The sequence below is a fragment of the Epinephelus fuscoguttatus genome, linkage group LG11 (genome assembly GCF_011397635.1).
Source record: "Epinephelus fuscoguttatus linkage group LG11, E.fuscoguttatus.final_Chr_v1".
Classification (NCBI taxonomy): Eukaryota; Metazoa; Chordata; class Actinopteri; order Perciformes; family Serranidae; genus Epinephelus; species Epinephelus fuscoguttatus.
This window is the reverse complement of record NC_064762.1, coordinates 12,472,332-12,496,151: the sequence shown is the minus strand read 5'-3', so window position 1 is coordinate 12,496,151 and position 23,820 is coordinate 12,472,332. Positions and strand designations below refer to the sequence as shown.

The 23,820-nt window shown below is 41.3% G+C and overlaps 1 protein-coding gene across 1 annotated transcript in view; it reads right to left on the bottom strand.

The window, feature by feature from the left end:
- nbas (NBAS subunit of NRZ tethering complex) overlaps positions 1 to 23,820 on the bottom strand; it is a 282,352-nt gene that overhangs the window by 69,830 nt on the left and 188,702 nt on the right. The window contains exons 47-49 of the mRNA XM_049590355.1: positions 19,992 to 20,182; positions 12,928 to 13,017; positions 10,382 to 10,565 (exon numbers count right to left, since the gene is read on the bottom strand). Of these exons, the coding sequence (XP_049446312.1) occupies positions 10,382 to 10,565; positions 12,928 to 13,017; positions 19,992 to 20,182 (465 nt within the window). The remainder of the gene's footprint in view (positions 1 to 10,381; positions 10,566 to 12,927; positions 13,018 to 19,991; positions 20,183 to 23,820) is intronic.

The window sequence follows — 23,820 nt, the reverse complement described above, 5'->3', positions numbered from 1 at the left end:
TGGATGGATGGATGGATGGCACGATGGATGGATGGATGGATGATGCAACTGTACAATGGATGGATGGATGATACAAAGGTACGATGGATGGATGAATGGATGGATGGTACTATGGATGGATGGATGGATGGATGGTATGGTGAATGGTACAGATAGATAGGTGGACAGTAAGATGGATGGTATGATGGATGGTTGAATGGTACCATGGATGGTTGAATGGTATGATGGATGAATGGATGGATGATACAAAGGATGGATGATACAAAGGATGGATGGTACAATGGATGGATTGGTAGTATGATGGATGGTATGATAGATGAATGGATGGTACAATGGATGGATGGATGGATGAATGATACAAAGGATGGTGTGATGGATGGATGGATGGATGGATGGATGGATGGATGGATGGATGGATGGATGGTATGATAGATGAATGGATGGTACAATGGATGGATGGATGGATGGATGAATGATACAAAGGATGGTGTGATGGATGGATGGATGGATGGATGGATGGATGGATGGTATGATGGATGGATGGATTGGTAGTACCATGTCAGTAGGTAAGTGTAACCCTACTCTGCAGTTTCCCTCAGCTTTGAGGGGCTTCATATCATCTTTCAGCTCATCAGTGTGGTTTTCCGTCCTACAGCTTTGAATGCTTTGGTTCAGTCATGGTTTTACTGTGTCACTGTCAGCTGCAGCAGGCAGCTTTTAATATAAAAAAATATTGTATACTACATGCTCAGCACCAAATGGTGGGCAAACAAAGTTAGCAACTAGCTGGTGAGCACAGTGGAGCATTTAGCTGCTAAAGCACCAGGTATATTCCTCAGGAGTTAGACCAAAGAAAGAGCTAAAAGGAGAGTGACTACTTGATGGGTAGATGACTCCATATGAATGCTAATGTTGCTTTGTACATGGTGGATGTGAAAATATAAGCAACTGTTTGCTAACACCTTTACCATATCAACTTAAACTGTGATGATATGTCAGCATTGTGTTTACAGCTCATCTCAGCTGCTCCCCTGTGGCCAAAAAATCTGTTATTGCAGGTTTACATAAGGTGGTTTAAATTAGTCCCTGGTGACACTGATGCACAGGCATTAGACTAGGCTGCGAGCCCTGTTGTCAGAGATCTGAGAGCCGGCTGGCAGCTTAACAGACAAAAGTGAACAGCACCAAACAGGGACAAACATATTTATATTTTGTGTATTATTTACATAAAGTACACACTGCACCATGCTGTGACCCATCAGACAAAGTTATAATAGCAGCTCCAAGCATACAGATTGTGAGCTATTTCACTTTGACTTGATGAAATAGTTTGATATTTTGGAAATATGCTTATTAACTTTTTACTTGGTGGTACTGAGAACATCAGTAATGCTCTCATATCTGTATGGCTGGCTACAACGAGTAGCTGATTAGCTTAGCACAGAGTTTGGAAACAAGGGGAAACAAGGGAGAACAGCTAGCCTGGCTCTGTCTGACGTCAACTAAATTCACCTACCTGTATCGTATTAAACTCACTTATTACCATGTTATAATTTTCTACAGTTTTCAATCTTTGTGCTAAGCTGTGGTGGACAAAGTACTCAGTTCCTTTTCTTAAGTAAAAGTAAAAATACCATAGTGTCATAATACTCCATTACAAGTAAAAATCCTATATCGAAAATGTACAAATGTACAAAAAGTCCAAAAGTGTTACCAGCAAAATGTACTAACAGTACCCAAAATAAAAGTGGTCATTATTTAGAACGGCTCTTATTATAGATATATTATATTATTAAAGATATATAAAGTAGTGGAAAATGATACTCAAATAATACTCAAGTACAAGTTCCTCAAAATTGTACTTCAGTGCAGTACTTGAGTACAAGTGCTTAGTTATGTTCCACCACTGGTGCTAAGCTAAGCTGTAGCATTATATTTAGCATAGAGAGAATCTTCTCATCTAACTCTTGGCAACACATCAAATAAGTGACTTTTCCCAAATGTCTATGATTCCTTTAAGTGCCTCTGAGCAGAGACACAAAACTGATGTCTGAGAGGAATTTAAAAATAAATCAGTAATTGAAAAAATAATTTTCTTTCTCTGCAATGACAGATAAAAATATGTTCTTGTCTTGGCTTATAGAGTTTTTTCAGTTGACCCTATTTGCTTCTGCTCATTCTGGTCTGACAAGCTGCCAACTGCCTGGAAGGTCTCCAACCAAAGGAGTCACAGTCTGAGCTAATGTTAATAAATCCATATCAGTAGTAGTACTGTAAGTCATATCGCCTTTTGCCAACAAAACTAATCCTGTTGTATTTTGGTTTAATTGTCTTTCTGTTTGTTCCATTCGCCAGATGGTCAGCAGTCATGCTCAGGTCACTTCTGCAGGGTGAATGAAGTCAGACTCAATCATGATGGAACAACGTCACAGCAGACCAAAATCACCCCGAGGTAATCATTAAATTAGGGCTGGGCGATATGACTTATTTATATTAGTGAATATTTTCTAGGCTATATTGTGCTATAACCTTACCTACTGTAGACTACTAAACTTCTGAATAAAGTACTGTTACAATAAAGGTAAATAAAGTACTGTTGAAATAAAGTCACAGTACTGTCATAATGAAGTTAAATTAAGTTCTGTAATTATTAAGTTACATAAAGTATCGTTGAACTAAATTTAAATAAAGTACTGTTAATAAAGGTTAATAAAGTACCGTTACATAAACATGTATAAAGTACTGCTGCAATAAAGTTAAATAAGGTACTGTTATAATAATAAGTAATAAAATAAGTAATAAATAAGTAAATAAGTAATAAAAAATAATAATATAAGTTACATATAGTACTGTTGTAATAAAGTTAAACCAAGTATTGCAATTAAGTCTAATAAAGTACCGTTACATTAAAGTTACATAAAGTACTGTTACATTAAAGTTACATGAAGTACTGTTGTAATAAAGTTAAACTAAGTATTGCAATTAAGTCGAATAAAGTACTGTTATAATAAAGTTACATAAAGTACTGTTGTAATAAAGTTAAACCAAGTATTGCAATTAAGTCTAATAAAGTACTGTTATAATAAAGTTACATAAAGTACTGTTGTAATAAAGTTAAACCAAGTATTGCAATTAAGTCTAATAAAGTACTGTTATAATAAAGTTACATAAAGTACTGTTGTAATAATGTTAACCAAGTATTGCAATTAAGTCTAATAAAGTACTGTTACATTAAAGTTACATAAAGTATTGTTCCAATAAAGTTACATAAAGTACTGTTACATTAAAGTTACATAAAGTACTGTTACAATAAAGTTGCATAAAGCACTGTTCCAATAAAGTTAAATGAAGTACTGTTATAATAATGTTACATAAAGTACTCCTACAATATAGTTAAATGAAGTACTGTTATAATAATGTTACATAAAGTACTGTTGTAATAAATTTAAACTAAGTGGTGTTATAATAAAGTTAAACTAAGAACTGTTAAAGTAAAGTTGAATAAAGTATTGTTAATTAAGTTACATAACTACTGTTATAGTAAAGTTTTGGAAAATACTGCTGAATCAAATTTTAATAAAGCACTGTTACATAAAGGTAAATAAAGTACTGTTGCAATGAAGTTAAAAAGCACTGCCGCAATAAATAAACATAAAGTACTGGTAAAATAAAGTTAAATAAAGTACTGTTATAGTTAAGTTACATAAAGCACTGTTGCAATAAGGTAAAATAAGGTACTGTTACAATGAATGCACATTAAGTACTGTTGCAATAAAGTTAAATAATGTACTGTTATAATAAAGTTACATTCAGTGTTTTTTTTTAAGTTAAATACTGTTAAAATAAAGTTAAATAAAGTACTGTTGCAATTAAGTTTAAACATACTGTTATAATAAAGTTGAACCACGTATTGTTGCAATAAAGTTTAATAAAGCACTATTATAATTAGTTATAACTATTGCTATAATAAAATCAAAGCTGAACCACGGGTGCTTTTAATGTGAGGCACCCGGCGGGTCTCAGGTCAGAGGTGTTGATGTTCCTGCAGTGATCTTAAAGCCTCCTGTCAACAGTTAGATGTTAGCAGTTGGCGATGGGGTAAACCTTTACAGCGAGCCGGCAAACGTGAAGGTTTATTCACTGTGAGCAGGGAACAAATGAACAGCTCTCCAGTTTGTATATAAATATTTGACTAATATTTGCATGCCACGCTGGTGCTTTATGTTGGTAGTCTGGAGCCCTGCAGATACACACTATCGCCCAGGAGAGGGTGGTCTGGATGGACAGGAGAGTGTGTGGGACGTTTGTGCCACTAGCTTTAAAAACGGACTGATTTTAAAATAATAATACAACAAGCCATGATATATTTAGTATAATCAATATATCGCCCACCACTAATTTGCATCCCTGGCTGTATCCCACCATTTCCCCCCAAAAGACTTAATATTCATAATCTGTCATTTCAGAGCCCACAACTAATTACTTACTTTAGCCCCCTTGTTGTACTTTAAGTAATATCCACATTTCTACATCAATCTTTTGCCTGTTTTCAATGGAAGAAAAAAAGATGAATATAATGCAAGCCCAGCATAATGTCTGTCATTTATCAATGACAATTAACCAGGCTGATTTGTAGCATATTAAAAAAGACAAATGACAGCAATTTTGATTCTGAATAATGACTTGATCCATTAGAAACTTTCAAAAAGACAACCTGTAGTTTCGTCCCCTCTAATCTGCTCTCTAATTAATTAACTCTTATTCTTTCTTAGAATTACTGTTTCAACAAAAAACTTTTGAAATATTAGTTTTCTGTTTCTTAATTTGCCACAAAAATAAATAATAAAAATAAAATTAATGACTGCTGAGGTCCCGGAGGACTCTGTGAACGTGTGTTTTTTTTTCTCTTCTGATCCATTAATGACATTTTAGCATTGTTGATACTGAGGAAAGAGAACCAGCTAAGGAAAACAAGAGAGGTAGACTTTGCACATCAGAGAGAGGCAGACATACGGAGGGAGAAGGAGAAGATGAGAGATTCATTTCTAAGATCAAAGCGACGTTTTCTTCAACCTTGTTTGGTTACATCTCCTGAATTAAGACATGAAGACAGTGGGTATATACAGTGTGTGTGCATGTACGTGCATCTTAATGCATGGAAACTTGTACATTTCAGAGTGTATGGTGTGTGTGTGTGGGGGGGGGGGGTGCATATAGCTATTCTGCAGCTGCCTTTGATCACAGACGACAGCACTAATCAGACGCCTTTGTCAGAACAGCAAACAGACAACAGCGGAAAAAAAAGAGATGAGAGAAACTCCAACTTAAACATACTACTGGTATCAGTTTCACTCACAAACTGAGGCTTGACAGCACGGTTGTCATGGAAATCACAGCAGGCAGTCCGTCTGTGTGTTGGTGAATGAGTGTGTACTGTCTGTGTGTGTGTGTGTGTGTGTGTGTGTGTGTGTGTGTGCTGCACAGGAGGGCTGAGCGTGCAGTGGAAGATGGATACAGTGGTTTATACGTGTGTGTGTGCCTCTCTCTGGTAGCCATTGGGACACAGTTAGAAGGGAATTGTGCTGATTAGTTGAGGGACCGCGGAGGACAGACGGGGAAGAATACCAACTCCCTTCCTTCCTCCCTTCCCTCCTCTGTCGTCTCTGTCAGAGTCTGACTTCACTCCTCTCTCCTCCTCTGTCCCTTTCTCTTTCTGCTTCTAAGTCGACGTGATGAGGTCAGACAGGGGCACCACCACGTCTCAGGCATGGCCTCGGGGCACCAACATGTGCCAGTGCTGCTTACGGGTGGCTACCAGCCTAGCCAACATGATTACTGTGCCACTGCTTTCAGCGGGGCAACAGCCAGCAGAGACAATTAAGTGTCGCTCCAATTAGAAGGCGAAATGCAATAAATAAAAAAGAGTGAGTGCATGTGTGGTCCGACGTGTTTGGTCATGGATTTGAAATTTGAGTTTGAGCACATGTGTGGATATGAAAAATCCTTCCCACCAACAAAAACGTAGAATAATCCAAATGAAATGACATTTGGCTACAGAAACCCTGCTCACACGTTTAAAGGGCCTTTCGGTCGCCTTGGGGAGAAACAAGAGAAAGTGGCACTTCATCTGAAACGGGTCTCGCTGTAAGAGCAAAGAGACTCATTTCAGATGAAGTTGATTCATCTTTAACAAGATTAATTAACTGATCCCTTGAATGTACATTCCCTTAAGAGCGCACGTGTGTGTGTGAGTGTGTGTGTGCGCCTTGTCAGAGCCTGCCAAATGTCGGGAGTGCACCCAATTAGTTAAAGAGTACGGGCCCACACACCTGTCTACCTGCGCTGACAATGGCCCACGGCTGCACGCATACATTTACACATTAATTGACCAACTCGGGCCATTAATTAGTCAGTCAGGAAACTTAATGACTAGCCACTCAATGGTAGGTAACACCAGGGAAGGAAGGGGAGGGGGGGAGTGTGCAGGCAGAGCCGCACATACACATGTGTAAACACCCAGCATGCCTGAACCCAGACATGCTAAACACTACTGCAAATGTGCAGAAGATTTAGGAATGCTTACACACATTTCTGTGCTGGCATGTGTTTTGTATTGACATAAGTAAATGAACATATTTATCTCCAGTAATGAGGCTGAAAGATTTTGGATCTGGGCGCTTACACTTGTGAATAACCTCCTACGGTAGAGTATCCTTATATCCAGCTACACTCAGGAAAGAAACATGTTTACACAGTTTCTGATCAGTCTATGTGTGTCACATGCGTGGATTGTATGTGACGCCACTGAGGCGCCATTTTAAAGGTATAGCTACAGTGAGCAGTACAGAAAACACCATGAGTTAGTAAGTTACCCAACCCATTACAGCATCGAACTGGAGAAGCAGAGGCAAACTGAGAGAGTATCAAGCTAAGACAAACTCACCCAGTACTTGGATATTATCTATCTTGCTCGAGAAAACTTTAAATTAAGAAAATTTTATTTCCGTTTGCAGTTTTATATTTGGCGGTATGGCTCTGTTCTGGGGCCTCTCTGCCCTTCCTCACGCCTACACAGAAAGCCTCTTCCACACACCTATGTGGAAAGCCTAACCCCCAAATTCCACCAGACGCGTGTTGGTTGCATTTGCGCTCCGGAACGGCAGCAGAGCTGATACGTTTCAATTATAGTCAATGTGTGTGCTTCCACCGGCTACAGCTGCGGCTGTGCTGCGTTCCGGCTCCGTCATAGCTGCGGCGGTCCGGAGCCCTCTGCAACAGATACGCAGGACTTCTATTTTTGCCGGACGCTAGAGCACAATGCAGCAATTCAGCACGGAGCAGATCGTGCGGGGCAGGAAGTCGTGCACAGAAACAAAATAAAACATCCGGTTAATTTTCAAAATAAAATACACAGTGTTCACGATGGATCATATTTCCCTGCACTACACCTTGAAAACTAGATAACGGGCAGAGGCAGGCCTGAAGTCAACAGGTCAGAGGTTTTCAGATGTCATTTCACCCCGTTGACACCATGGACGAGAAGAAGTTAATCATGGAGGTGCACTGAGATGTCTTCCTACTGCTCCTCTGATTTTGTGGTTCTGTTTATAGAAACTACATCTTGTTATATAGCGTGATTATGTGTGAATTCACAAGATCTTGTGGATCCTCGTGACTCCCGCTGTTCGGCGGAGCTGCACCGCTCCGCTGTTACGGTCTCCGGACCTTAGTACATTTATTTTCTGTGTTTAATGTGCTGTGCATGTCATTATGGGAATTATTCGGCCAGCACTTGTCAATCATTTACGTGTGTGTCTAATTGTCTGCTCTTCTGGAGGGAATCCCCGGCAGACCACGCCTCCAGCCCGCTCTCATCTGCTGCTGTTCAGTGTTCCCTCGCTTGCTGCTCGGCCGGCCCTCTAGCTGTCGTCATCGGTTCCAGCCAATCACCGCTTCACTGGCCCCTCGTCTGAACCTTTAAAAGGTGCACGGAGTCAAGAGCAAGGGCGGCTGTGATTTAACCTGAGCAGTCTGCCTCGCTCCGTTTGTGTTTTCAGCTGCTATAATCTGTTCGTTGTTGTTGTTGTATTTGGGAATATATGGGCTTTAGGATTTAGCTTTGTAGCCTAGCCACATCTCCTTTGTACACACACGTAGATTGCTTGATGTACAGTACACTAGCTTTATGGGTGTCAGTTTGAGTGTTGTTTTGTGTGTGAGGTAAGTCATAGAGCAGACAGACAGATTTGTTTAAGTTTTGTTATTCTGGGTGGCCTTCCACCACCGTTAGTTAAGTTAGTTGGGGTGTTGATTTTGTTGGTGACAGGTCAGAGTTTTGTTTTATGGTTTGCCGTCACCCGCCGCCCTTCCCTGAGTTTGTTTAAATGTAATTCACCGCCGAGGCTCCTTCCGTGAAGCCCGATTTTCGGGTTGTGTTGCTGAGCCTGTGAGCGCGTTTTTCTTTTTGTGTGCCGCTTTTTAGAAAAGCGTAGCTTGTATTGTTTATTTTGTGAATGAATAAACGGCAGTTTGCCTTATTCACTTCATTGTTTGGTTTTATGTTGCTTCCCTTACCCCTAGACACATACTGGGTTGTAACACCGCACAGAAAACGCAGCCAGTGGGTGTTGACGGACGGCAGAGCATGCAGCGGAGCACCAGATAACCAGCGCAGCCGTTTCGCAATGAACACGCATCCAGTGGAATTCCAGCGTAAGGCGAACAGAGCACAACTCTCTGCCCTTCCATGTGCCTGCATGGAAAGCCTTAAGGAAGATAAAGCACACCTCTCTGCCCTTCCATGCACCTACATGGAAAGCCTAAGGCAGGAAGAGCAGCAGCAAAGACCCCCCTGGAACAGAACAGAGCAGCATCAATGACACACAGAAATGACATTGATAAGTCAGACACAGCATGAAAAGGAGGAGCTGGGGTGGAGGCGGTTTGCAGAGGAAGCAGCAACAGTAGGCAGCCAGAGCAGTTTAAATAGGGCGCCCTGAATGAGATTCACCAATTGGTTACATAGAAAGGAATCATGTGATCTATCAGCTGACTCCTTTCCATCAATCAGCTGCTCCATCAGTTGATTGAGCTGTTTGAGGTCAGCTGGAATGTGAGCTGAGCCTGACATCTTGTCCTGCCTGAAGTAATGCTATGCTCAATTTCTTTCATATCATATCAAATATGAATGCCTAAAGTTATTTATTTTACCATTACTTACTGTATTACTGAAGTCCTCAACTAAATTTGGCTTCAAGTTTCACTCAGCAGAACTCAGATTTAATAAATCAGCATGTGTAAACTGTGCTGTTAAGGCAGAGAAGCAGAGCATGAGTTGGGAAACATCATGTTCATTCACTTTAAAGAGCAAAAATTAATACTGAATTATGTCAAATGTTCACTGAATGAGTTAATGTCTGTTTGAGTTGTAACAAAATAATAAATCATCTTTTAGAAGGACTAGATTTGTACCATAGGCAATCAGCTCTGTTAAATTTGCTTGTAAGGCGAGCTAATGGCTAATGTGATTGGTTAAAAAGGAAAACACTTTTTCCTGAAATTCAAATACTTCCAAGGATTTCAAGGACGCCTGGGAACCCTAACTGACAAATGCATACTCAAATTAAAATGCAAAACTGCCACTGAATCCAATTTTCCAAGATCACATATTTGTCTTGCCTTTACAGACTCTATTAATACACAAAGGTCTTTGACAATTGTGACAACTGAAACACTTTCAGAAAAGTCTGTTGGGAGCAATCATGAAAAAGCATTAGTGAATTGTATTCTGAAAACTAATATTACTCTTTGATGAAGATTTAAACAGAGAGCATCAGTCATTTATGGTTCAAATAAACCACCATCATGATCTCAGCTCTTTAAACAGCAGTGTTAGCATCAGCTTTAGCAGCAACAGCAATAAACAAACATTAACTACATCTCACTGATCCCTTCAGCAGCACACCACTGTGTTTATAGCTCACAGCCCATAATGGGAATATATATGTCAACATTGACATGTTTCAAGAAGGGATGAGTGAGTAATTTATCTTTCCTCTTAACATATTCACTGCCCCATTTCTACCCTGCTCTCCTTCCACTTATCTCTTCCCTCCATCCCATCAATTTCTAGTACCTTCTCAAAATTTACGGCCCAGCATTTGATGTTATGACCTTGGAGAAAAAGAAAAGAAAAATCCAGACATCTGTAGCCTCCTTCACGTCAAGTACCAGTGTTATGTTTTCAGAGTGCTTGGAATTAAAGTTCTCAAGTAATATATACTCGACCACTCTGAAATCCACCGCCTGTAAGTGAGGGGGCCGATGAGTCACAGCTGTGTGCGTGTGTGAGTGCCGGTGTGAGTGCGTGTGTGTACGTTACCTCTCTGTCTTTGAGAACTGCCTGAGTCCTGTAGAGCAGCAGGAGGCGAACGTCGCTATCTTGGAGGCTGAAGTTGCTCTCCAGGATCTGCAGCACGTCGATCCGAGGCCGCACGGGTAGCGCGGCGTCACCGCAGAATGGATGCAACCAAGCCAGGAGGTCATCTGATGTCACGGTGTTGTCACTGAGAGAGGACAAAGAGGGGGACAGCAGTCAGACAGGCTGAGTGAGGCAGAGATAAAGAGACAGAGATAGAGAGGTAAAGGGTAGAGGTTCTTTGAAGAAGAGTGGAAGTTATCGAGTAGCTAGAAGTTTAACTTAAAGAGGACCTTTTATTCCATATTTTCCGGTTCTTAATTTTCCTCATACTGTCTGTGCTGGAAACCTGTATTCATCCTCTGTCTTGGGGTGCTTTCCCACCTGCCCTGTTCGGTTTGGTTCAATCAAACTCAAGTTCGTTTCCCCCTAAGTACGGTTCGTTTGGGCAGGTGTGAATACAGTAATCACACTCAGGTGCGCACCAAAACAACCAGACCGAGACCTTCTTGAAGAGGTGGTCTTGGTCTGGTTTCAAACAAACTTTTAACGCCTACCAAAAACACCCATTCTGCTCTGACTGAAAAATAAGACATAAAAGTTCCTTAACGGGACAGTGTGTAGCATTTTCAGTTGTTTACTGGCAAAAATCGATGACTGCATTCATAAATATGTCATCATTGGTGTATTATTAGCTCCACCAATAATCTGACTTATTCTCGTAAAAGGCGGATTTGTTTGTACATTGTGCGGGTAAGTCGTCTGGGGGGGTTCCATAACATTTCACCATCTTGAGAATACATCCACCATACAGCCCCGCCTTCGGCGTTTTCGCTGAGAGCCAGGCCAGCGCTGCGTGACTGAGAAATCGAAGAAGAGGAGCAAAAGGCACTTCACTACTACCCCGGCACCACTGCAGCATAACAAAGTCCCACTCTTTGAGCATAATGCAGGATCATGCATATGCAACATCACAGGAGACGGAACCCTCGTCGCCAAGAAAGCACAAAAGGGAATCAAGAAGGCAACGTGACCGGCGAATTCAAAAAATGAGGGTCAACATTGGGGTAGCCTTTCCCAGGTGGAGAGAGCTGCTGAAGAAGAAAGGTAATGCAATCACAGGCCAGCATGCGAGGAGAGGGATGAGGTGTGTGAGGTTGAGCCACTTGTCAGTCGTCAAAAGACAAGACGTGATTGGTTTGTTTCGATTTACACATGCCCCAACAGTCCTATGTTGTAAATACAGTCAGCATGGTGAGGAGGGGGTTTGTCAACTCGCGTCGCATGTGTCTGTTTCATCAATGTTAGCTTTCTGGTACACAGCGGCTACCGTTGTTGCAATACGCGTTTGAAACAGTGAGGTGCTAGAGTGCGCTATCCGTTTTTATGCAATATATGATTTCAACATTAGATGGGAGAAATTCCTACACACTGTGGCTTTAACAAAAATCTTCACAACTGGTAATGTTCCAGCAGAAGTATGATCCAAAACCAGGGAGAAATTAACAACATCCACAACCAAGATCACATGTTTCGCTAACGTTAGCATGTAGCTACATGTAGCAGTGTATGTAATGTTAACGTAAAGAAATGAAAAGTGAAAAGTGTAGGGTTACCTAGCTAGCTCCTGAAGATACAGCCTTCAAAGGGCGGGGCTTAGCGAAGGGTCAGCTGTGATTTGTGATATTGGGCTTTATGAATAAAATTGAATTGCACAGTACACTAGCGTATGTTTCTGAATACATTTGAGGTGAGAAAGAGGCCATTTAGTGACAGAATATTGATTCATATATGATCAGCACTGCCAAGTTTTGACAGTTTGACCGTAAGCAGTGATTGACATGACTGACACCTGTGTTAGAGACTCCACATCTCTGATCAGTTGTTCATGTGGCATGAATTTTTGAAAACGCCTCTAGAAGCACTATGAGAAGGCAGAGCAACATGATTTTCTATCTCATGTGCTTCTGTCAGGATACAGTGACAGTTTCAGCAAATATGACACAAAATTGTTCATTAAAGTTACCAACTACAGCTTTAACTGAGAAAATAATCAACAGATTACTAGATGTTGAAAATAATTCTTAGTTGCATCCTTGATCTCGACAGCAAAATCAGAGAAATTCAGAGGAAATAGCTTCATGCGTAACTACCCTGACAGGCAGCAAACGAGGAGTCATTTTGTCACACATCCATTTGTTTTACTTTGATTTGTTTGGCCGATGGTCACTAAAGAGCCGACCAGGGTGCAGCAGGTGCTTTCCAAATGTTGTCATCTACAAAAAAAAAAAAGCTACCAGGCAGGTTGGCAGGTGCCTCTTGTTGATTCAACTACCAAACACATTTCACTGGCATTTGACTCCCAGCAGGTGTTAATTTCAGGCCTTGAACAGAGCTGAGAGAGAGCGGCAGAGGAAGAGAAACATCTTTGAAGCGCATTTGATGAATGCATGACAAAACTGTGTGTTTGCATATGTGTGTGTGTGTGTGTGAGGATATAGATAACCTACCCACTCTGGACGTTGTTGTGCACAGCGGTCACCATGGCCTCCAGGACCCTGAGGGGTTGTGGGTAATTTGTCAGGGCGTCTGGGTCTCCGCTGAAAAAACAAAGCACATCGCCACAATCATCTTACATAATACGCTAATTAGGATAACATTTTCAAATTAGCACAATACAGAGGGACAACAACTGAGAAGAAAAAAGAGAAGAATCAAAGGCTTCTCTTCTCAGGGACAGTGTTAGTTAAAAACGTGTCTGGCAGCGATTAAATGTTTGAAGCCAACGCAGCTTTGTAAAAATTAACCATCATGAAATTATTTAAAGTCCTGGAGACATGGAGCGACACTAAAAAAAACATTTAAAACCCGTCACCGTCGTTACAAGCTCTGCGTGTTGGTGAAACTCACCAAAATGTGAAATAATTATACGTTAAATGTTGACTAAATGTTTCCCTTTTCAAATAAAGCAGATTCAATGTCACATAATAGTAGGTGAGCTTTAATGTGTGATCCCTCTGCAGCGTCATTAGTGCACACCCCGGTGTGGCTGTGGGTCTGCTGCAGTGTGTGTGTGTGTGTGTGTGTGTGTGTGCTGTATGTCGCAAGAGGAGGGCTATTTTTCACAGAGACAGAAAGAAAAAAAAAAGGGTGATTTCCCTCGACTCTACTCTGCTTCTGCTTTGCTGCCGGGCTCATGTGCTTACACACACACACGCACATATATACAACACATGTATACACATACAAATGATGTGGCAAAAGCTGGAAAGACGACGCAGCGTTTTCTTTACTGCATTTTACCACTTACATTTTCTCTTCAGAAGACACACAAACACAGAGCGGTTATGACAGATACAAAAGATGGCCATTAGTGTGAGGCTCAGGTATGCCTGCTGCGCCAGACTGAAGGCTTCGGGAGAGCCAAAAACAAGAGCGGCTCATTCATACCTGCCAAACACAATGCTGCGAGAGAGCCCTGCAACCATGGACACGCACAACCGCACACACACATACACAAACATACTTGAATGCATTAAGGGATATTCATATGCAAGAGCAGAGTGACACGTTCGAGAAAGAAAACCTCCAGTGAATACATAAGGCTGTGCGCACACTCACATGTCACGCACGGACACAGGCTGAGTGTGTTCGTGTGTGTGTTGGTGTGGGAGCCGAGTGAGATCTGGAGGGGAACAGCTGTATCAGGCTGCATTAATTATAAGAAGATAATGAATCAGAGAAAGAAGGGAAGCGTGCAAGAGTGTGTGTGTATCGGGGATAGTGCCCACATGTCTACTTAACGACCAATGTGCGAGTGTCTGTGCATGTGCGCGAGTATTTCCTGGCGTGCGAGCGTGTGTGCGAATGCAGGTGCCATCTATCTGCACCATGCGCCATTGAGCAGCCATAAAGAAGCGGGAAATGAGGCAGGAATATAATCAAGGCGATTGGCACTCATTTATCAAGCCAATCGGACGGCCCGATAATATCTGGCCCTGTCAGTGAAGCCGTGCTCATTGGTGTGTCAGTGTTAGCGCACCAGGTTCATAGGACAAACAATGTGGAAAAAAACAACTCTGGAAAAATAAGCCTCCAATTAACACCTGTGCATTCTGTTGTTTTTGGATGTTAAAGGTGCAGTGTGTAGGATTCAGGAGGATATATTGCCAGAGACAGAATATAATAAATGTATTTTATTTAGCGTATAATCACCTGACAGTAAGAACTGTTGTGTTTTTGTGAACTTAAAAATGAGCCGTTTATATCTACAAAGGGAGTTGGTCCTCGTCCAAGGAGTCTGCCATGCTGCATCATTTCATCACGATATGATGTCATATTGATGCGATAATTGCCAATATTACTGAGTCTGCCCCAATTCGATTTTCTATTTGATGTGATTTAGGGGCCTGCGATTGATATGAGACAATATCATCTGCCTAAGTCTGTAACAGTCTGTTACAGAAGAAGCCGCCACCCCTTTCTTTTATACTTTTGGCCATAAAAGTAAAAAACAACACATGAATAATGTCAATGATTGTAACCACTTAAGTGCAGTAAAGTCTACTTCTACCTGCCAGAGAGACTTTTCTGGAAGAAATCTTTTCATTTTACCCAAACCACCATCTTTTTCCTAAAAATAATGAAAAATCAACAATAACTGTCAAGGTTCATGGACAAAACAGTTGTTTTTTGTTCGTCACCCATTAGTAGCTTTAGCATGTTTACATTGCATAAATTAGCCAAGCTGCTAGTGGCCTTTTTGCCTCTACTTATAGCTTCATAGATTACATGTAACGTTATTATTTTTCGTACTCACTGTTGGTTTAAGTCGCTGCATCTCCCAACAGAACAGCTCGGTTGAATTTCAGCCCGAATGTACGTTTTTTTCAGCCGAACATTGTTGAAACAGAGCAGCTAATGTTGCAAAAGCAAGAAGTTAGCAGAGTGAGATGCTCGTCCATGTTTACATACACCATGTGCTCTGTCTGTTTACCTGTACTTTCTCCGAAATCCAAAATGCTGATTTATTCCCAAGTAAATAACGTTACCTTTTTCGTCTTTCTCTCGGCTGCTCGCCATCTGCCTACAAAATAAAAACGTATCCTAAAGATGACAATATGGATCGATTTTTTCACTCTGCATCAATGATACTGGATCGTCGATCACTGAATCAATATATTGATCCAGATTAGTAGATCATTATGCCCCTATTGCATTGCCATGTTTATGCAGTGGCCCCGAACCAACACTGTCTCTAGATAGGGCTGTTCACATCTTCACATTTTTCACGTCGGCCACCACGATTCGCAGCCCCTCCCTGACGAGCAGTGTTGGAAAAACCCACTTTTTTTAAATAGGAAATTGCTTTATCCACTGTTTTTACTGATTTGAATCACCTGGTGTGTTTGTTTAGGAAAGGTTATCAGAGAAAAAGGTAGGCAAACATTAGCAGGTGCTGAGCTAGCAGCCCATCCGTGATAAGCCAAACAGCATCTGAGAAACACAGTTATAAATAAGATCTCTGTTCCATTTGTTTAGGAGAGAAAGGGACCTCTATGGATAATTCAGCTCTTGGTTAAAACCTCCTGAATGCGTGGATCTTAAGTTATCAGAGAAAAAAAGGTGAGCACCCATTAGCAGGTGCTGGACTAATGGCCCATCTACAATGAGCCAAACAGCCTCGGAGAAACACTGATTTCTAACATGAAACTGCTTTGTTCAGTTTGTTTATTTTGGAGGAGGGGACCTCTTCGGAGAATTCAGCTTCAGATAAAAACCTCCTCAACAATGAACACTGAAGATCTTTACCAGGAGTTAACGCTTGGCACATGGGAGAAGTTTCAGCTGGTTGCAATCTGCAATCCTCATCGCTAGATACCATGAAATCCTACACACTGCTCCTTTAAGTCCTACAACATCCAAGTATTTTCCGTTGCCCTAAACTCTCGCAGCTCTGCAGACATGTCGGCCTGAATCATCTCTCCCTTCCTTTTGAATGCAGGTAGCAGGAAGACACCAGTAAAATGCTGTGAGTCCAACTCCCACAGGCAGCTACTGTAGATTCAATTCAACACTTGAGGCATTTGTTTTGACAGTGTTTTTCTGAGCCCAAAGTGGACCAATATACCCAATATTTCCAGATAACAACCAGCACAGATCAGGTAGTAGGTGGTGTGTTCAGGTGGTTGTCAATATTCTAGAATATACACTATAAAGTCCGCTTTTGAGTCAGATATAGCTAATTCTCTTAATCTGACTTGTTGTAAAAATACATATATTTTTACACACATATGTATGTAATCTTACCAGACAGGTTCACAGAGGTGCACGTAGACGATAACGTTTTTTGACAAGGCGCAACAGTAAATCTAAAAGAGACTCCAATAAGGAAAAAGGGAAATACATGTAGTAACCTGACAACTGGGTTTTTCTCCTGCCTTCGTTAGGTACGTCACAGCGGGAGTTATCTTGGGTAGCACACAGTGCACAAGCCTACAGCGGTGTCATATTCTTCATAACTCTCCTATTATTAAACATTTTCCGACCAACTCAGGGCGAACAGGGGGCCTGTCTGCCATCGCTGACCACACTGTGGTCAGAGGTGTAGATGTGTCAGATGTACTGTATAGTAAAATCCTGTCATCAGGATTCAAGCATTCTGCTGCCACCAAGCACCACATACACTACTACTACTACTACGACATCATCATGCCAGCAATGCCGTCAAATAAAGTGAATAACATCTCCACCAGTATGCAACACCATTTGATTTATAACCCGATGAAAAACCCGAGTGATGTCCACCAAAACTGTAGCTGCAAAGGCGACTGTAGAATTTAAAGGCAAATTCATAGACTGTATAAAATAATGGTGTTGTAGCATAAACAAGGCTCTGATATAGAGTTGAACATTTGAAGGTCTTTTAATCTTGAGAGAAAGCCTTAGATATAGTTATAGTCCAACAAACAAGCCTGGTGGTTACTGTCGGTACTTCCCGTCACTTAAGCTACTGTTTCCTGTTATTCAGACAACCAGTTCTGGGAACAATTGCTTCTTCTCACATAACTAAATTTGGTCAGAGTCATGTCAGGCCATCTGGCTAAAGTCACATCAGGTCATTTACACTGTAATGGACGCAGCTACTATGATGTCACCAACTGGTTTGTGGGCTCTGGTTTTTAAGATTTGAGTTTGGAATTTTGCCCATTGTCATCTTGGTTTTTTGGAGCTGGAAGGGGCGTATTGAGACGACAGGCTGGCGCTGTGAAGGAGTGAAGGGTGGATGTGACTGAGAAGCCAAGGACACTATTGACCAGTCAATCAAAGCAACCATGGCTTTTATGATGCATAACATAAGCCTTAATTAAACATAAATGGATGAGTCACGTAAAAAGTCACCCCCCATACAGTTGTCATGAACGACTAATTATCTATGAGCATTTTAAAATGGGGGTCCATGGGGATTGACTGGCTTCTAGAGCCAGCCTCTACTGGCCATTGGAGGAACTGCAGTTTTTAGCACTTCCACGTTGGCTTTATTTTTCAGCCCTGCATGTTGCCACTTGCCGCTGCTGCAATAACTGTGGTAACGCTGCAGCAATCCCAACAGACGAAACAAGTAACATCTGTGTCAGTACATGCAACACCATTTATAATTCATAACCTAGTGAAACGCCATTGATGTCCACAAAAATAAACACTTGCTGCAGAGGCGGGTGTAAACTCCTGAAGCAGGAGATGTGACTTTAGCTACATGATGGTGAAGACTGCTGGGAAATGCAACTGCATTGGTTTAGCAGCACAGCATTCAAGAGCATTACATTGTCACAATTTTAATCTTGTGTCCCTGTGTTAATTGATCATTTATTTCTTGTTATATGCAAAATATATGTCAAAAATCTGTTTTTTACATCGAAGTCCCTGTCATTTCGCTTTCTGTATAACAGTTTAGTTTATGACTCATCCTGCATTCAGGGCGTTTATACAATTTTATCCAGCTAAATGAAACTTTGGGCACCTAGCCAGTAAGATTGTAAATCACTAGTATCATCTCGATATGATATTATGTTGATTCTTTGGACAACAATACGATATTTGCCGATATCACAAAGCCTGCCATGATATGATTTCGATTTGATGCAATTAAGGGGCCTGTGATCAACACATACTGTATACGAGACATGATATTATAGGCCCACCTGACACAATCTGTTACACATTAATCTACCACTTTTTTGCTCTTGGTCATAAAAGATAAAAACAACACATACATAATATAAATAACTGTAACTGCTTTACTCCACTAACACATTAAACAGCATATGGATATGTTTGCCCTCAGGGCTTTCTGGCTTTAAGCACTGAAGGCTAATTTCTCCCAACAGCCATTAAACATGGATTAACAACAACACCATTTAAGTGTAAAACGTAACTTAATAATAACTGTTTAAGGTACACAGACAAAACATTATTAGCTTAAGCACACTTACGTTGCATAAATTACATGTATTATTTATACTTTTTCTAACTCACTGTTGGTTTAAGTCGCTGTATCTCCTGACAGAACAGCTCGGTTGACTTTCAGTCTACATGCATGTTTTTTCAGCGGAACATTGCTCAAACAGCGTCGCTAATGTTGCTGTGTTGAGTCGTGTTACGTCATGTTTACTACATAACAGCATGTGCTTTTACTGGTTTTTTCTTAGAAATCCAGAATATTTCCACACTGATGATTTATTAGTGAGTAATTAACGTTATCCTCATCGTCCACCTCTCAGCTGTAACTGTGCACCGCTCAAATATTTAGTATCATTGGAAAATACGCCACAGTACAAAAACCAGAGACACTCTAACTTCTGTTCCACTGGGATTTTTAAGTCAGCTTCTCTCTACAGGTCAGTGTGTGAAGGATATTTAGTCATGTAGTATATTTTTATTTTATTTATTTAACATCTAGACCAAGAAAATTGAATTATTTTAATGTTCTTGCAGTCTAAACAGGACATTTTTTTAAATTTGAATTCAGTGTTATTAAAATAAAGCTTATGTTTTCTCAATTTTAAATGTCTTATTTAGTTTAAAAAGTCAATATGTAAAACGTGTTTTGTGTGCACAGAGGTCTTGTCACCAACGTGAGGTTGCCAGGCAACCGGCGGAGACTCCAGGAAGTCACTGTGCCCAGCAGTACAACTTCTCATTACATTTCGGTTTTGTGTATGGATTACGCTGTTCCAACAACATGTTAATTATTGCGCTTCAGAGGCGCTGGTAGCTTTATTACTGAACTGAGGAGAAATCCAGGCCAAGAGTTTTTTCCCTGCTGCCAGTCTTTATGCTAAGCTAAGATAAGCTAAGCTAATCTCCTCCCGGCTCCAGCTCCGTAGTTAGGGCACAGACATGAGAGTGTTATCGATTTTCTCATCTAACCCTTGGTAAGAGAGGGAAAAAGTGTATTTTCCTGAATGCTCACTTAAAAGTGTGCAGCTGAGCTCCTGTGTGTCGCCATGCATGTTCTCAGTGGGAGGATCATGTGTGCGTGTGCTTTGTATGGAGAGAGGGACAGAGATAATACCTGAGTGCGGCCACCACTCGCTCCATGGCGTCGTGAAGCACTCTTTTAACAGACAGGTCCAGGGGTCCAACGGCCACACGCAGAAGCTCTCCAATGCGCTCCAGAGGCTCCCCATCAGTTGCCATGGTGACTGCCAGCTCATGTACTTTTGACCTCTCCGATCGGGACAAATCATAGAGTTGACTGTAACGCTGGAATACAGAGAGAGAAAGTGTGAGTGCAGAGATTTTTGACGAGATAGGGAAAATAGACGAACATAAAGGACAAGGAGCTAAAACACAACGTACAAGCTCACAGTCAGAAATATTTAGGAAAGACAACAAGAGACAAAAACATTGTGATGTAAGATGGGAATTGGGGAAAAAAAACCTGAAGTGGAGTGTCGTGTAGGAAGTGTGGAGTTTAGTGAGTGAAGTTTGTTGTTGAGTGCTTGGTTCTCTACAGATATTAACCCAGAGGGCGGAACTGACCTGAACCTGCTCACCTTCTCTACTCTCCTGCTCATCTTTGCTTGTTTTTCTGTCTTCCAATAAAAAAGGGCTGAAATCTCAACCTGGAGAGTCAGAAATGGGTCAGTGTGTATGTGTGTGTGTGTGTGTGTGTGTGTTGGGCAAGTGTGTTAAAATAGATTTTCGCTTATCTTACAATCTTTCCAGCACAATGTACCATCAAATCATGTGACTCACAAAATTTAGATGGAGGGCAGAAAGCGATAATCCATATGCTACCTGAGATGGACGTAGAGGAAAATGACAACATAAAAGTTGATGTGATCCATACAAAACTCGATGGATTTGCCCGTTGTGGACACAATGGTCGTCACAAATCACCTCATCTTCCAGACCTCCTAATGCTACTAACGACGTTTGTGAAGGTTCTCAGTCATCCAGGTCATGGTAAAGTTGGCGTAGGCAACTGGAATTGCTTCAGTTTCTTGGAGACGTTTCACCTCTCATCCAAGAGGCTTCCTCATTTCTAAAGGACTGGTACAGGGTCACAGGTTTATACCAGAACGACCATCATTGAACAGACGAGGTGGCCTACAACACCACTTATCACCCACCTACAATTCAGTTTTGAGATTCCTCCCCAGACGTCTTAACACTCTTAACCCTAACGACACACATGATGGTCAGGTGGGTCAATGACTCACATGTGACCTCAACATTTCTATAAGGGTTCACACCCACACAGAGTTTAAAGCCTGCGACTCCGTACCAGTCATTTGACTGAAGACTGAAGAAGCGTCTTGGATGAGAGATGAAACGTCTTAGAGAAACTCAAGCAAGTCCAGTTGCCTACGATATAGCACTTATGATTACTAACTTTACACAGCAAGCAAATCTCCCAAGAAGGGAGATGTTGTCACAGCATGTTTTAATTGCATCCAACTAGAGGCATGTTCAACGGCCGGGGTCCACCGGGCACGTCAGCGGCGTGACACGTCTGTAGCGTGAGTCCCGTAGCAGCTCGTCCCACTGTTAATCAATTACAGCGGCTCCACTGGCAACGGGAGCGGTGCGACAACCCCCGTCTGCTGCGCGACAACTCTCTATTTTAGGCGGCTCTTCTATTTTTGTTGCGCTACGCTCCCCTACGTGACCCTCCAGCAGATAAAAACTACATGAAATAGTGTGCTAAACAAGCACAATATGTTTTTAAATGAATAACCAATTATCAGAGGTGACGTGATGATTTTCTTCATGCATTTACCCATGTTTATCTGTGACATTGTGTAAATGTCCGTGGCGGACATTTGAAAGCGAGTAGATGACAAACAGTACAGTAAACTTGTAGATAACTCAAATATATGTAATAACTTAGGTGGGAAATGCTTTAACATTTCATGCAGCCTCTCGGCTCGGCAAACGGTAAACAACCCTGCTGGCTTCTCTACATGTCGCTTCCGTACGCAGTCAGTGGAGCCCAAATGAATACGCTGCGATGCTACGCTGACATGACGCTTACGTTTGCAGCCGGTGGAGCCCGGCCGTTACACAACACTTTAACGTTAATGTTCAACTCTAGTTGACTCTGCTCTTCCAGACTGAAGACAGAGGTTTTTGATCCACATCTGCTGCTGCTTCTCAGGCAGTTTTTTTTAACTTCTCCTCTTTACACCCCTTCTATTTATGGGACTTGACGAGGCCTTTGTTTTATGCCAATTTGATCGATTCAAACAGCCGTAAACAGTGCAATTCACAGGCTTTTCTGCATCGCTGGTAGTAGGGCTTTAAACATTAGCCAACCAAAAAGGTCATTAGTTTATGACATGATTTATGATATGACTGGACCATGTGGGAATTTAATTTGAATGGACAGACACAGCAAGTGGCCATGCTGGTACCTGCAGTTATTCCACAGGCTAGTTAATAACATGTCGGGCAGGAAATCCAAAGTGTGGGATCATTTTGCGAAGGTGAAGGACGAACCCAAGGTGATATGTAAACTCATCTTCATTGGTCGACTACAAACATGACGTATCATCTGAAACATGGAAGTAGCTACATGCCCATTAGCCCACAGCGTCATTAACAGGCGGCTCGCTCAGTGTGTGACGTGCACTTGTAGATAAAATATAGGCCTATATTAATGAAGGTTCATTAGTACGGTTTTGTATTTCTCTATAATGTAGCACAGTGTTAACAACGTTACTGATACTATTCTTTCTCACACCTTCAACTCAAACCATTGTGTTGCCCCGCCCAAAATATATACTTAAATAATTAAAGTAATATCATAAACATGCCGCGACTAGTCGACTAATGGCCCTAAATGACGACTATTGGTCAACTAGGAAATTTCTAGTAGTAGTCACTAGTTAGTAGTCTTTTCCTGCAGTTGCCTGTCCTCCATCTGGACAGTGCACCGATGTGTAATGTCATATCCAAAAAGCTATTATGTCTGTTTTTTCTCTGTAATTTCATAATAGATTTTATTCCTCCATAGGAAAAGCTCTCACCCTTTGAGCAAACATTTCACCAAGGTTCATGGCGTCAGAATATACCCTGCTCAAAACCTCTATCTTAAAAGCAGCTGCAAAGAGCTGAGGTCTGAATGTGCTTGTCATTGCTGGAACCCAGGAACGCTCTTGTTGACACTAATGGTCCCTCTTGAGCTTGAGATCCAGGACTTCTAAAGCTGGTTGATAGGGGCAACGCCACAATAAATAATGGACAAGTTTCACTGGGCAAAAAAAAAAAAAAAAAGTCTGCAGCTACTGTAGCCACAGAAGTGAAAACCTGGAGGTGTGACAGGTTGGATGCACACAGTGCTGCTGTTAATGCATAGCTACTGTAGTAATGCAGAGTTTTGTTGTCTGCCAGGGGAAAGACAACAAACGAGGACAGGTGTTGCTGTGTCAGGTATCATTTCAGTGGCTCGGGTTTCTCAAGATGGCAAACTTTTAGAAAACTGAAAGCACTAGTGTTTTAAAAAGTATCTTTGCACCCAACATATTCATCAGGAGGTGCTGGGGGAGAGCTTTCATTGATTTTCTGTCCACTCTGAGCAAAACGTTGACATTCTTGGCGTTAAGTCAAGCACAATCAGCATTGGCATTGGACGTGCACAAGGGTGCCCCTCGTCACCTCGCCTATTTTAATATTAATTGACAGGATATTCATGACAGGATATTGATATTCATATGATATATATATTAAAGTCATGGTATATGGACATCATATTTTCAAGATGATATTCATATTACGGCCATAAGCAGAATATCAAGGTCCATCTTAAGAGTGTTATGTTGGGTAACATTTAGGGAGCATCTGTGCTTTTTGTAGATAATGTTCAATGGGATCTTCGATGCACCCCGCAGCTGAGG